General features: G+C 37.1%; 1 protein-coding gene and 1 pseudogene across 1 annotated transcript in view; one reads left to right on the top strand and one right to left on the bottom strand.

Annotated features, from left to right (window-relative positions):
• Positions 1-15661, top strand: part of LOC115287139 (complement factor H-like) — a 102203-nt gene that overhangs the window by 75288 nt on the left and 11254 nt on the right. The window contains exons 10-19 of the mRNA XM_029933397.1: positions 3312-3611; positions 4126-4146; positions 4287-4463; positions 5640-5822; positions 5929-6111; positions 8576-8749; positions 9864-10046; positions 10514-10723; positions 12508-12681; positions 13859-14035. Of these exons, the coding sequence (XP_029789257.1) occupies positions 3312-3611; positions 4126-4146; positions 4287-4463; positions 5640-5822; positions 5929-6111; positions 8576-8749; positions 9864-10046; positions 10514-10723; positions 12508-12681; positions 13859-14035 (1782 nt within the window). The remainder of the gene's footprint in view (positions 1-3311; positions 3612-4125; positions 4147-4286; positions 4464-5639; positions 5823-5928; positions 6112-8575; positions 8750-9863; positions 10047-10513; positions 10724-12507; positions 12682-13858; positions 14036-15661) is intronic.
• Positions 2403-3180, bottom strand: LOC115288355 (annotated as a pseudogene).

The following is a 15661-nucleotide window of genomic DNA, read 5'->3' as shown; positions in this document are numbered from 1 at the left end:
ATTAGGAGTAAAACATGAATCTGTGGAAACTTGAGTGGCTGTAGAGTGTTCACGCCAGGGGAACAGTATATGCAAAACTATGATAACAGAACAATATTTGAGAAATATCAGGGTGAGCAGATTTTACTCAAGATGTGGGAGAATTGTATGAAGTAAGCCTGGATAGGGGGCAAAGCAAAGATTACCCAGGTTATCTTCCAGGCATATCAGCATTTTTATTACTTTTATGATTGATAAAATGCCATAAAGGAGACTTAAGGGATGATATAATACAATTTTATTTAGATTTTTGAAAAGTTTTTTCCCCCATATTATGTGATTGCTATGGGCAAGAAAAGATTCCAGAGTTTATGCAGCATGAATATGTAGTGGGTATGGGATAGGATGATGGCTGATGAGATGCAAAGCAGAACACATTCAAAATCTGGTTTTTGGTGGAAAACACATTGGATGTAAGAAAGAGTAGTAATCAAGGGCCTCAGGGGCTTGTTTTAATTTTTTTTCATAAGCAAGCAGGTAAATGTCAGTGCATTTTTGTAAGGTGAAGCTGACAGAAGGGAGAGCCTTTTGGGAGGAACATCCCAACTTTTGACTTCAGCACATTATGGTTTAGGTGCCTGTGGACAATCAAATTGGTTATGTAAACTACAGAGTTGAATATGTGGGTCTAGCCAGGAGATGCATATTTGGAATTGTCACCGCATAAATGAGGATGTGAAATTGGAAAAGAATACAGAATAAAAACAGAAGAGAGCTGAAGACCAGGCTATGAAGCATCCCAGCATTTAGGTGTCAGGTAGAAAAGGAACAGAAGGCAGGGTAGATTGAAAAAAGGAGGACCCAGAGAATTGGGAGAAGAAAACATTTTGAAGTGAATGCTCTCCTGGATGTGGAGAGAAGAAAATGACTGAAGGATGAGGAAGTATAAGTGAGTCCAGTGGAGTCAGCCCGGTCAGGTTCTAGCAAATTCCATCACCTGGCTAAACATGCGTCTTAGGGCAACAACCAATCTTACTTGCAGCTTCATGCACTCTTCCTCATCTGGAAAATGTCCCAATATTCACAAACGTTCTAATATGTCAAAGAATTGTTATTCTTTTTAGTATAATTTTAATATTTATATTCTCATTTTTAATTTGTAAATTAATCAGCAGGATAGAAAGATTCCAAATAAGAAAAATGCATTTTTAATAATATTTAGGAATGCCACAAATGCCACAAACATGACAAATTTGAAGGGATGACTTTAGACTTTCCTAATTTGAATCAGATTATCAACAATTTATTAATAGATAATTATTATCGATTTAATAAGAATAATTGTATATTACATAAATGTTCAGAACCCCTAGAATATGCCTAGCTATGTGGCCTTGAACGTGGTTCTTTATTTTCTTTCATGTTTCAGTTTGATATCTTTACTCATATAATTTGTAATACAGTATATAAATTAAGCTATTTTAATCGTTTCTTTTTTTTACACACTTAAAATAAGACATTTAATATACTAGGTAACAAGTTTTACTTCTTTGCTTTCCCAAAACACTAAAACGGCACAAGGCATAGTAAGTTAGCACACAAACGGGTATAGACAGTCGATAGCCCCCAAAACTGGGAAGTCTCACTTTAGGACTCCTGTAACTCCACTCTCTGAAGTGGTCTATATCAATGAGAGGCATTACCGGAAAAAACATGTTAGTAATAGAGATCCCTCCACTCCTAGGAACTGGAACCTTCCAGTAAGGGAAACGCTAGGCCCATCTCTCCCTAGCTGAGCTGCAGCAGAGAAGTCTCAAGGTTGCTTTAATTTCAGGCGACACTGGTAGGGTTCCCAGATTGAGAAAGGATAATACTAAAAGGACATTCCATATTGCAATTTTCACTGTTGGGCCTCCATTTAAATTGCATTTCAAATGAAAGAAGAGGGGACGTGATGAGACAAGAAGTCAAATTGTTCTGTAGGCCAAAATTCCTCTACAGAATGCGGAAATGGGGGCAGCTAACTGTCAACTACTGAGGGGCTGACTCTGCAAACCGCCACTTCCAGCAGGGGGGCAGAGCGCCTGAGGAGATGGTATCTGGGACAGTAGCCCTTGGCAATGAGGGCTGAAGATCCATAAAGAGTTTTGTTAAATCTTCACGTTCTAACCTGATACTGATACAGGATATATTAACGTTCTCCAGCCCATTACTGAATGTCTTTTGAGCACAATTGAAAGCATGCTCAAAAATCTCCTCCCACATCAACCAACTTCCCAGGAGTTTCAATTTCACTTCCTCTGCTGAGACCAACTGAACTTCATGGCTGCCCTGCTAACAGGCATCCAGACTCCGTGTGAAAGAAGTCCTGCTAAGACAGCTTTTAAAATCAACCTCACTCTTTTTGTTGTTCTGCTTGTACCTTAACTATGGCATAATGGATTTCTTACTCCCAAAACTGGTAGAGCCAGTAACCCAGTGTTATCTGCAGATCGGCTGCCGTACTTTTTACATGTGAAAGTTTTTTTCTTTTTTTTTTTTATTCTGTTTGCTCTGAAAACACGGGCTTTGAATGGCCAAGGAAAACACATTCTGTCCCATCATTCAGGAATACTTCAGGGTGTGCGCCGCAGTGTAGACAGGACAAAGTGCAGGCAAGACAGTTCTGATTCAGAGCCTCACCCCACTAGGAGAGCACTTGGTGATTCCTCCTCAGAAATCCCTACTGAAGGCATGGTATCCTGACCCAATGATCTCATTTGTGACACCATCCTCCGTGGCTATCGCTGGCCCTGGGCCCTCCTCCCTGTCAGACCCTTGCCAGAGCCCCACCATCACCACCACCACTGGACACCCCAGGACAGTGCTCTCCTGCAGGAGCACAGGACAGATCCACAGTCTTGCTCTGGGCCGCTGCAGAAGCTGAACTTCTTAATGATGCTGTCAAACACGGGAGCGCTTTGTTGCCATTCTGAAACGAGACGTTGACCTCACTCAGCATTTTTCACTTCTGTTGATAACTCATTTTGTGCATGTCCATCTACATCAACCAGACATATGCATCCAGGAGGATGGCAAGGGCTCCCCCTGTGCTCCTTCAAGTCCAGATAGCAGCTTGTCTGAGTCCTCTCCGGACCCCTTCACCTTCCCAAGGTAGCTGCCCAGAGCCCCTACTCTGTCGCTCATGCTGTGTGTTTTCTGGTGAGGTGAGCCGGATGACACGCCTTCGTCAGTCAGCAGAAGGCCTTCAATGGATCTCAGTATGAACATGCGGGCGGACGTTGAGCATCATGGAAGCTCACAGTGTAGACGTAGGGGAAGTTGATGCGCAGCCGAGAGTGCAGGTCAGCCCCTTGCAGAAGATCCCATAGGAGTGGGCGGCGGCCGAGCTGGGGAGGTCGACAGCCAGGCCCAACAGAGCCGCCTCCAGAGACTGGTGCCCACTGTCCTTCAGACTGTCCTAGGTCCAACCTCCCCCTGGGTGCTGCGTCGCCTCCGCTCAGGCCTGTGGGGCCCCGCTAGGGCGCTGAGGGAGCAAGGGAGGTGGCAGCGACGAGGCCTGGCCGGCGGGCTGCAGCAAGCTGAGTCCCCACATGACACTCTGGGAAGCAGCTCCGCGACTAATAGTTTCTGTAAAACACAATAGGAATGACTTGTGTATGTTCTGGTTCTCCCATTATATTTACATTAAACAAAACTACCAATTGTTATTTGAGTCCAATTTTAAAATTGTAGCATCAGGTTTTTTTTTTTAATGGGAGAATACAATTTGATGTTTTGAGAGTACAAAACAATATAACATTATATTTATAAATGTCAGGTATAAAATGAGATCCAGGGGGCACCTGGGTGGCTCAGTGGGCTAAAGGTCAGGCTTTAGCTCAGGTCATGATCTCATGACTCCTGAGTTCTAGCCCCACATCTGGCTCTGTGCTGTCAGCTCAGAGTCTGGAGCCTGCATTGGATTCTGTGTCTCCCTCTCTCTCTACCCCACCCCTGCTCATGCTCTATCACTGTCTCTCAAAAATAAATAAACATTAGAAAAATTTTTTTCAAAATCAGAGCAGATCCAGTATAAGCAAGTTGACCTTACAAATAAATTTTCAAGATCCATATATTGCTCTTCAATGTTTTAATATTTCTCAGGGTCCCTGCTGAATTTAGAAGGTGTGTAAAACCTAAAATGTAATATTTTGTTTTGCTCCTCTGTATAAGCAGTACCCAGCCCCTCATTTTTATCAGATACATATAAAATTTAGTTTGACAATGATTAATTATGTATTCTTACTAACATTCTCTTTTTATAGAAATAGAATGCAAGATTCCTGAAATAGAAAAAAACTTAGTTCCTGAGCCCAAAAATGACAACTACAAAGTTGGAGATGTGTTGAAATTCTCCTGCAGACAAAGACTTAAAAGAGTTGGACCAGATTCGGTTCAGTGTTACGAATTTGGATGGTCCCCTAGTTTTCCAACATGTAAAGGTGAATATTTATCTTCCAGTTACTAAAACAAGAATTAGGATTTTGGATATCAACGTCTTTTGTTTCCACTCATAATTTCAGTTGGCTTCAGGTGTGTGTCTGTAATCTAATGCATTTAAACCAGGACATGGTTTGGGTAATAGATATCTCAGGTTTTCTTATTTACCAAATAAATCTTGGGGCGCCTGGCTGGCTCATTCAGTTAAGTGTCTGACTTCAGCTCAGGTCATGATCTCATGGTTCACATGTTCAAGTCCTGCATCAGGCTCTGTGCTGACAGCTCTCAGCCTGGAGCCTGCTTCTGTGTCTCCTTTTCTCTCTGCCCCTCTCCAACTCTCTCTCTCTCTCTCTCTCTCTCTCTCTCTCTCTCTCTCTCAAAAATAAACATTAAAAAAGAAAAAGAAATCAGTTGTTTCTTGATATATGTAGTGGCTGTATCCATAGATACATATATGATGTCTTACTTTTCCTTTTGCCTATACTTCTACCATTAATATTGAAACTTTATGGAATGGGCTTTACTTCAAGTTTCATTGGGTGTCTAAACAATATTCAAGCAATTTATAGTCAATTCAGAGAATAGTCACACGTAAGGTTTAATCAAAGTTAGAATCTGTTGATAAAATGCTTGCCTCAAATGATGGCATTTTCTCAAACAGTTCTGATAAACTGTTACCATGGAATATGGATATTGCTATATAATTTACATAACCATATTGAGTAATTGATTTGCACACATTTTTTGAATTGTAATTATTAAATATGTTTTCAGGGTTTCAAATATACTAGTTCAATGTAAACAATAGAACTGGGTTACGGTGCCTCAGTGGCTCAATTGTTGAGCATTTCACTCTGCAGTTCATTACAGGTCATGATCTCTGGGTCATGGGATCGAGCCCCATGTTAGGCTCCACACTGAGCATAGAGTGTGCTTAAGTTTTCTCTCTCTCTGCCCATCTCTCCCACTCATGCTCTCTCTCTCTAAAGTAAAAAAATTTTTTGAAGACCTGGGATACAGGTTTCTGGTTTAAGCACTCTTTGTTTTTCATTGTTTCAGGAAACTATAATCTCCATTTTAATGGTTTTCAAGTTGTGAAAAAAATCCGTCCATTTTATTGGTTTTTAAGTTGTGAAATAGGTAATTTGATCATTATTTACACAGTATTTCTCCTTTAGAGAAAACACATCAGTGTTCTTCACCTCCTCAACTCCTTAATGGGAAAGTTAAAGAAACACAGAAAGAAAACTATGAACACAATGAATTAGTGGAATATATATGCAATCCTAGATTTCTGTTGAAGGGTTTTAATAAAATTCAGTGTGTTGATGGACAATGGACAGACTTGCCGATTTGTATTGGTAATGTATAACAATATTAATATTTAAAATAAAACAACCTTTTGTGTTTATATAAACATACAAATTGTATTTTATAAATAAGCATATTTTTCTGAAATTTTCACAGAGGTGGCGGGTACATGTGGAGAAATACGTGAACTTGAATACGGCTACGCAGTTGAGACTTCTAACCCTCCTTACCACCATGGAGATTCAGTGGAGTTCAGTTGCAGAGAAGAATTCACCATGATTGGAGAAAAATCAATTACGTGCATACGTGGATTATGGACCCAACTTCCTCAGTGCATTGGTGAGAAAACACTTCTCAGCTAGACAGTCAGTGAAATGTAATGTTTTTATTGTAAAAATGGTATTTGCAAGCATAGTTTTGAAATGTAGATATATGCTTTAAAATATCTGGTCTTAAATTATAATGATTGCTTATATTCCACAAAGGAAAAATATAAACTCAGAAGAGAGTTGATCACACTTTTGATCCCTGATATTAACATTGTTTTTAAGTGTGAAGCTAATTTTACTTACAATTATTCATATGATTTAAATCTGAGTATTAATTGCCAGGAAAATAGAACCATATTTGCAAAGATCCCATTTTTGTTTTATATGGCACTACTGATTTCAGGCCCTGGGAAACAGATAAAGTTAAGAAAATAACCACTTGCACATCCCTAGAAGAATTTGCCTCTCTCCAAGCTTCTAATGATTTCTCAGTCTGTTTCAAATGGGCAACAAGAAGTGAATGTGCCAAAGGGTGGGTGAGCTTCAGACCCTCTCTGTTAGGAGTATAAGTCAGTCAAAGGAGGCAGTCAGGGTGGGGCCAGGAAACAAACCTGACTGGTGGACTTCACTCTGATTGATGTATGTGCATCATCCTGACCTTTGGATGTCCAAATCTTTAAAGAGTAACTGAGAAAAGATTAGTGGCCTTTTTCATTTTTCCCTTAGAATGAATTCTTTCCTAGAGTGTTCCTGGGTCCTACATTCAAAGAGAGCCCTGGATGTTCAACCTTACTTATCCACCAGATTTCTAGGCATTAGTTTTTCCAAGGAGAAGTGGGGCTTAGGCTCATATTCCATGAGAGCAGAGATGTACACCTGTTTTGTTCATGATGTATTCCCCATATCCAAAAGACTTGTGAACATAGAGCAGACATTAAAGAGGAGTTTGTTCAATGAACTATTAAGTTTTGTTCCTTATTAATCCTTATAGTTTTGCTAAACACATTCCCATGAGAAGTATTGCCAGTCCTTCAAGACCAAATTGCATCTTTGTCCTCTTCCATCTCCACAATCATTTTCCTCATTTTATATCAGGGAAAACCCAAGGTTATAACAGGCATGAAAATGCTCAACTTTTCATTCTTATACTAACATCTGTTTCATTTTTTACTCTCTTTAGATCTCAGAGTTTGCCTTCCTAAGGTTAATCTTCTGCCTATATTCAAGTTTAACATAATCCCCTTTTAACTATCATAGAGCTTTCTCCAATATTCCCCCTCAGTGTTTATTTTGTACCTCCAGCTAGTCTAGGTTTTCACTTCTCAAATTGTTTATTGTCTCCTAAGAAACAGGGAAATTCTTTCAGAATCCAGTCAATCACAGGATCATGACAACAGCCATCACCACCCCTTTGGATTACAGATCAATTACTATCACCTGAAGAACACCCTGTTTTGTCTCCCTGAACACTGAGGACAAGCCCTAAAAACAGAATTAATTTTCATCCTCTAGTGTGTTTTGAATTATTCTCCTTTGTTTTATTTTTTATTGTATTACAAAATAATTACTTAAAAAAAATTTTTTAATCTTTTACTTTTCCGAGAGATACAGAGGGGGAGTAGGGGAGGGGCAGAAAAAGAGGGGAGACATAGAATCTGAAGGAGGTTCCAGGCTCTGAGCTATCAACACAGATCCCGATGCAGGCCTCATACCCATGAATCATGAGATCATGAACTGAGCTGAAGTCGGCGCTTAACTGACTGAGCCACTCAGGTGCCCCATAAACACTTAACTTCTTTGGTAATCATTAACAAATCCAGAGACGTTCAATAACTGATATTTTATCATATCTAAAAAGTACTCTAATCTTCATTGAATTTTTGAAGTATGTAGTTGTATAAAAAGTTCTTATATTAGAGGCAACATATTTTACTCTTTGATTTATTGAATTATAGGTAGGCCTGGTATAAAATAGATTTTCAAAGATGTAAGAGTATATACAGCAAACAAGTTGTGACTTGAAACATCTAATTTCTTATTCCAAGTATTTGTCCCATTTTAGTGATATTGCAAAAGATCTGCTTAATTACTCACATTTTATATAATACATCTTAGATTACATTAGATACATTAATATTGTAAGTGAAAAAATATTTTTTGAAAAAATATATTTAAACTATAAAATTCATATATTCTATTTCCACAGATAAATAGGAGGCCAAATTTAATCAGGTGATGACTGTTCATTATATAGATCATCCAAAAAAGTGAGCCTGTTATGCTTTTCTAATACCCAAAGTGCAAAACATATTTATGACAGACAGTTTCTCTGAAACTTCAAAGAACGGACACAGGACTTATGTTGAGACATAGTAAATAGCCCATCACATGCAATATGATCAGGAATAACTTGGTTGTGGGATTTATGGACATAATTCGAATTTCGATATAGTATTGAGTCTAAGCTATTTTTTTGTATTAGTTGCTTTGATTCTTACAACTCATCTTTTTAAGGCAATATTTTCATTTTCTAGCAACAGATAAACTTGACAAGTGTAAATACAGCTTACCTGTACGTGAGGCATATCCATTATATAAGACCGAATTTGATCATAATGAGAACATAAGTTACAGATGTAAAGGAAAATTAGAACAGAAACACTCAACGTGCATAAATGGAAGATGGGATCCTAAACTAAGCTGCACAGGTAAGCTCTTGTTTTTAGTATTTTCAAAATTATATTCTATTTCTTCCTAACTTGCTAAAGCAGTATTTTGGCATCTTTTTAAAAGATTAGCTATTTATTATTACAAATAACTTTTAAGCTTGAAGGGAATTTAGAAACTGAGAACACTATTTCTAAATGTTAATTGCATCAGTGCTTTAGTCAGCTATGAAACAACCACCCAGAAACTCGATGGCCTTACGTTAACATCCAGTCAGGTATCTTTAAGAATTAGTGATTTGGTTTTCTTTGAGGCAGAGGAGAGCACAAAGATGGCATCTCCTGGCCCACATTCCCTGAGAACACCTCGGTGGCTTCCAGATGTGCGGCAGATGTGAGGTCCGCCCCTCAAGCCAATGTTCTAAGAGAAGTAACTAGGCCTTTGATAACTGCCACGGTACTGTGAGGTATCTCTGCTGTATGGGAGCTCAAAATCAAGTTTGCAAAGAAATCTTGTATACCTAGCTGGTCACAGAACTAATGTCAGGCTAATTCATTAAGTAGAGTGCATTTCATCAGTCTGTATGTCTCTAAACAGTGTCAGGAAGCTAGTAAACAATCTCTCTAGAGATTATTGAACTTTCAACAACACACTATATGTCACTAGTGACCATATCTAAGTCACATCTTGTCCAAGAACCTGTAACAGATAATTGATCATTAACTGCATGTAATTCTTCCTTTCACTAATTATTTTCCATTCCACATCTTGTAAAGGTTTTAATCCAAGAACAATACATTTGATTATGAATAGCTGTTAAAAAAGATTCTAATGTCAGTATTTATTTAACATTTTACTGAATAGACAATTCAGTTAGGATATCATAATAGTTAAAATAATTTTAAAAAGTTTTACGTAAATTATGCAAGAATTATCACAAAGGAATAAAAGGAAGATATTGCCATTAAGACTGTGAGAATATAAGCCACCTGTGATATATTAACGTGCTCTACAAGCTGAAGAGTATAACATATTTAAGCATAACATTATTATTTGATCAGTTATAATATACTATTATTGGGTTTTCTGTTAAATTTTTTTTTATTATTTTCATCTTACGATTTTAACCAAGAAATTTAATCTTAATATTTGTAGAAGTACAAATGAAGTCATGCTCACCTCCACCTCAAATTCCCAATGCTCAGAATATGAAAACAACAATAAATTATCAGGATGGAGAAAAAGTATCTGTTGTCTGTCAAGAAAATTATGTAATTCAGGATGGAGACGAACTCGTGTGCAAAGATGGAAGATGGCAGTCCATACCACACTGTGTTGGTCAGTAATCATCACTTGCTTTATAACATGCTTTCAAATGAGATTAATATTCCCCTGTGCTTTTTGTAGATGAACAAGATAAGGACCTTGCTCTATATCTATTTCACTTTATCTTGAAACAGTAAATTACATTCTAATATACAAATCACTCAGTATTCTTTTACTTCTAGTGTAAAATAAACAGGCAAAAACTTTAGGTTACTGGTATGAATACCATAGAAAATTTCTGTTTATACCTGTTTCACTCCTCACGATGAACAGGACAAGAATGAAGAGGCAGAGGGAACAAGCAGATACTCATGTAGATGTGATGTTGATATATGGGCTTGCAAGTTTTAAGTGTTTTTCAATTTTTTGTGTTGTGTTCAGATTATCCCTATTTTAAAATCTCAACTAGTATTTGATTGCATTTTTTGATTTAAGTGTTATATCCATACTTGCCCTTTTCATCTCTTTTCTCTATACAGTAGAAAACCCATGTCCTCAACCACCTCAGATAGAACATGGAACCATTAAATCATCTAAATTTTCAGAAGAAATGGACATAACATTGAAAACTGAGCTCTATGCACATGGCACTAAATTAAATTACACTTGTGAAGATGGTTTCAGGATATCTGGAAAAGATGAGATAACGTGCCACGCGGGAAAATGGAGTTCTCCACCTCGGTGTGTAGGTGAGGACAGTATGCAAACCACAATTGTATTTTTGATAGAATCCATTACACATTACCAATTGTCATCAAAGTCATGAGAAAGATTCCTTTAGGTTTCCAAACACATAAACTCATTTATAGATAAATACCTAAAATCATGTTTATATTTATGTATTATCCTCTTTTTGTTAATTTCATTGATTCATTACAGACTCACATTGAATTCTGGCCATTGTTTAATGAAAACTAGGTGTTTAGTGCAATTAAATCTACCTATTCATATTCCTTTCTTATTTAGAGAACTTGTACTGTTTGCTTTGCCAAGAGTTTTTTTTTAATTTTTCTTGTTTTTCTTATAAGGTCATTTCTGAGTTCTTACAATATAAGGTACTTAAGATGATTAATTCTCAATGCTCTTCTTTACTATTGGTTTGAGAAACACTGATGGTCTCTTTCATAAATATATTGAAATTTTTATTTCTTATTATTTTATTTTTATCATTTGTTAGTTTAAACTCCAATTACTTAACATGCAGTGTAATCTTAGTTTCACGTGTAGAATATGACGATTCAACACTTCCATACAACACCTGGTGCTCAAAACAAGTGCCTCCTGAATCCCCATCACCTGTTAAACTCGTTCTCCCACCCACGTCCCTTCTGGTATCCACATTTTTCTGTATAATTAAGAGTCTGTTTCATGGTTTGCCTCTCCTTCTCTCTCTCTCTTTTTTCCTCCTTTGCTCATTAGTTTCTTAACTTCCATATATGACTGTGTGTAAATCAGGTTATTTGTCTTTCCCTGACATTTCACTTAGCATTATACTCTCTAGCTCCATCCATGACATTACAAATCACAAGGTTTCCTTCTTTTTATGGCTGAGTGATATTCCATTGTAAATATATACCACCTTGTTTTTATCCATTCATCTATCGACGGACACTTGGGCTGCTGCCATATCTCGGCTATTGTAAATAATGCTGCTGTAAACATCAAGGTACAGGTATCCCATTGAAGCAATATTTTTGAATTCCTTGGTGAATATCTAGTAGTGCAAGTTCTGGATCTAGTTCTATGGTTTAACTTTTTGAGGAATCGCCATACTTCTTTCATGAGTGACTGCACCAGTTTGCATTCCCACACTAACAGTGAAGGAGAGTTTTCCCTTCTCCACATCCCGGCCAACACGTGTTATTTTTTTGTGTGTTGATTTTAGCCTGACAAGTATAAGATGATAGCTCATTGTAGTTTTGAATTGTATTTTCCTGATGATCAGTGATGCTGAGCATCTCTTTATGTGTCTCTTGGCTCTCTGTATATCCTCTTTGAATATCTGTGTATTTACGTCTTCTGTCCATTTTTAATTGGATTATATATAATTTGGTCACTAGCCCTTTATCAGATATGTCATTTGCAAATATCTTCTCCCTTTATGTAGGTTGCCTTTTAGTTTTGTTGATTGTTTCCTTCACAGTGCAGAAGCATTTTATTTTGATGTAGTTATAATAGTTTATTCTTACTTTTGTTTCCTTGCATCGGAAAACATACCTAGCAAGAAGTAGCTATGGCTGATAATGTATTGCATGATTAGTTTCAAGTTAATACCCGGGTTACCAGCTGGATACACATCAGAATGATGGTTTTAAGAAGGATTTGTGCACCTTCTCTGTGATATGAGTGCAGACCCTGTGTTATCATTTTTTTTCAAAGAGAACTGCCAAACATGGCGACAAGTACATAAAGTTAAATTTCAGATCTAGTAGGACATGGAGTCATTCTCTCTTTCTCTTTTTCTTTTTCTTAGGACTTCCTTGTGGGCCACCACATTTGATTCCACATGGTTTTCCATCTCCCGTATCAGACAGTTACCAATATGAAGAAGAAGTAACGTACCAATGCACCGAAGGTTTTATGATTAATGGACCTGCATCTATAAAATGTTTAGGAGGAAAGTGGTCCCCTCTACCAGAATGCAAAAGTATAGTGTATTTAATTTTACTCTAAGGTTGATAAATATTGTTCATTCAGGGCATAAATAGTACAAATAGGAAACAAGGCAGGATTTAAATCTAGGATTTAATAAGATCTGTCTGGAAAGCTGCAGATTGTACTCCTAGAGAATCAGCAGCTGTAGTAATAATAGAAATGTGACAGCATGAACCAAATTATTTCACTTTCATGTCACTTTGTGTGCACATTAAACCTCCTGTGATACACATCGTCAGTCTTCCCATCTCTGTTCCTGTATCAAGGCTGGTCCATGCTCATCAATATCATCTTTATTCAATTTACTGTTAGTTTCTCAGTTATCTCCTTGTAAGTATATAGATTTTTTTACACATTTGACATAAATAAGAGTAACATATTTTACAGAAGTGAAAATACAAATACATACATAATGCAGATGGGTCAATGGGCAAAGAAGAATTTAAATATAAGAGGAGTGATCTCGAGTAATACACATATCCATAACTCTTCAGCCTTATAATGTCATCATCCACATGTTATACTTTGATAAACATATGACTATTCAATGTAATTAAGCAAGACCTCTAACATATTTTTTAAGTTATGAGAAAAATTGGGGGGTTTCTGGGTGGTAGAGTCAGTTAAGCATCTGACTTATGCTCAGGTCATGATCCCATGGTTCATGGGTTTGAGCCCGTGTTGGGCTCTGTGTCAGGCTCAGAGCCTGGAGCCTGTCTTTGGATTCTGTGTCTCCCTCTCTCTCTGTTCATGCTGTCTCTCTCTGTTTCTCAAAAATAAAATATTAAAAAAAATTTTTTTAATTATAAGGAAAATTTGGGGGCTCTTGGGTGGCAGAATCGGTTAAGCATCTGACTTCAGCTTAGGTCATGATCCCATGGTTCATGGGTTTAAGTTCTGTATCGGGCCCTGTGCTGACAGCTAGCTCAGAGCCTGGAGCCTATCTTTGGATTCTGTAACTCCCTCTCTCTCTGACCCTCCCCTGCTCATGCTGTCTCTCTCTATCCCTCAAAAATAAGTAAAATATTTTTTTTTAAATTCTTAAGTTACAAGGAAAATTTTGCACGGTATTCACAGGTTTGATGAGTATCTATTATTCTACATTAGAGCTATTTACACTATATATTTTAAAATATTTACTGAATGAGTACATCTTCTTTTTCTTTCAGGCACGGATTGTTTTAGCTTACCCGACTTTGGTAATGCCACACCCATAGGCCAGCAGAAGGCAGTATATAAGTCAGGAGAAAAAGTGACTTATAAATGTCCAACTAGTCACCTTGTGGATGGACCAAACACTGTACAGTGTATTAACAGCCAATGGATAGGAAAGCCAAGATGCAAAGGTACTTCAATGAAATTTTTAAATCTAGTTGTCAAAATGTCTTAAGTAATATAATATAAAATTCTTTCTAACAGCACTTACAAAATGGACATAGATAATTTTCTTAGGCCAGGACAAAGAAGGTGTATGCTTTAACATAAAGGGATGACATTGGGAACTCAGTGGTTATTCTTAAAGCCCAGTAATTCTCAAACTGTGGTCTCTGGAATAGCAGCATCAGTATCTTCTGGAAACTGTTAGACATGCAAATGTACATTCACACACTCGCTCAGACCTGTGGCGGCAAGAACTCTGGGGATGCGACCCTGAAAGTGTCTTAACAATTCATGAGGGATTGAATGTACCCTCCAGTTAGGAGTCATAGCTATAGCCTATTATATTTTGCATCTACCAGAAACTCACTGGTGAGTTATACATTATGCATGAAATGTCCTTAAGCATTTGAAAAAAAAATCATTGAAGACTGTTATTATCAATTATACATTTATTTTTCTGTTATTTTGCCACTCACCTCCTGTTTGGACCCTCAGTTAACCATCTTCCATCAGCTATGGTATTCTTCAAAGTGTGTTAATTCTTCACTTATTCTCTAAGGAAGTGGCTATTATGTTTATTTTTCTAAGGGCCTATAATTATATTTATGAACAGGACCATTTCAAACCTAATTGTGATGTTAAATAATCTTTTTATTAAGATTTTCTTGTGCTTTATAAATTCATTTTGAAAATATAAAATTTGAAATAGCGATTTGACTAAACCCTAAGGTATATGTCCAGAAAAACTCTCATTTTCATGGAAGTTTAAACATAAAATAAAATATATTGCTTTGATCTTTTTTCTTCAATCTTATATGTAAATTTCTTAAAATTAGCCATCTTTCATGACAGATTAACTGTTGATTTAAAATCCTCTTAGAGATGTATTAGAATCCCATTCATTGATTTGCTGTTCAAAATGATCATTATGTTAGAGATGGTCCTCTTTCTCTTCCTATTCAGATATTTCCTATGCGAATCAACCCAGAGTGGAAAATGCTACTATACTAGATGAGATGACTAATATCCACCAGGTCAGGGGCACGTGATGAATGCATCCAATCTTTTGACCTGGTTGGGGGCAGAGTAGTGATATGTTCAAATGGGAATTGGACACAACTACTAAGTGCCTAGTTATAGTATCTTATTCCCCCCCCCAAACCTTAGAGAATGTTTTAGGGACTAAATATGTTGACATAAATATATAATGAAATAGTTATGAAATAATCTTTTAATCATAAATAAAATGATTGTGCTTAACCTCCAATTTTTCTCTTTTTGTGGACTGCATAAGAGATATATTTATTTTATGAAAGACTTGACACCTTGAATCATTGCAATTTCTCTATCTTAAGCATTAATACTCTCGGTTATTTCCCGAGGAATGAATATACTAAAGATACGCTGAGGACTTTTGACAGCCCTATGAAATTCCTCCTGGAGACATGGAATCCGCAGCTGGGGCATGATCCTAGAATGGGATGCAGTGTGGGGCTTCTTCAGCAGGTGGATTATATTTACAGGAAAGTTACTCGCTGAGCTCAACCCGGGAATTAAGTCTCAGAACGTGATCCTAGCACATTCAGGATTCA

The sequence above is a fragment of the Suricata suricatta genome, chromosome 3 (assembly GCF_006229205.1).
Source record: "Suricata suricatta isolate VVHF042 chromosome 3, meerkat_22Aug2017_6uvM2_HiC, whole genome shotgun sequence".
Classification (NCBI taxonomy): domain Eukaryota; kingdom Metazoa; phylum Chordata; class Mammalia; order Carnivora; family Herpestidae; genus Suricata; species Suricata suricatta.
The sequence above is the reverse complement of the archived record's forward strand: the minus strand, read 5'-3'. Positions and strand labels throughout refer to the sequence as shown.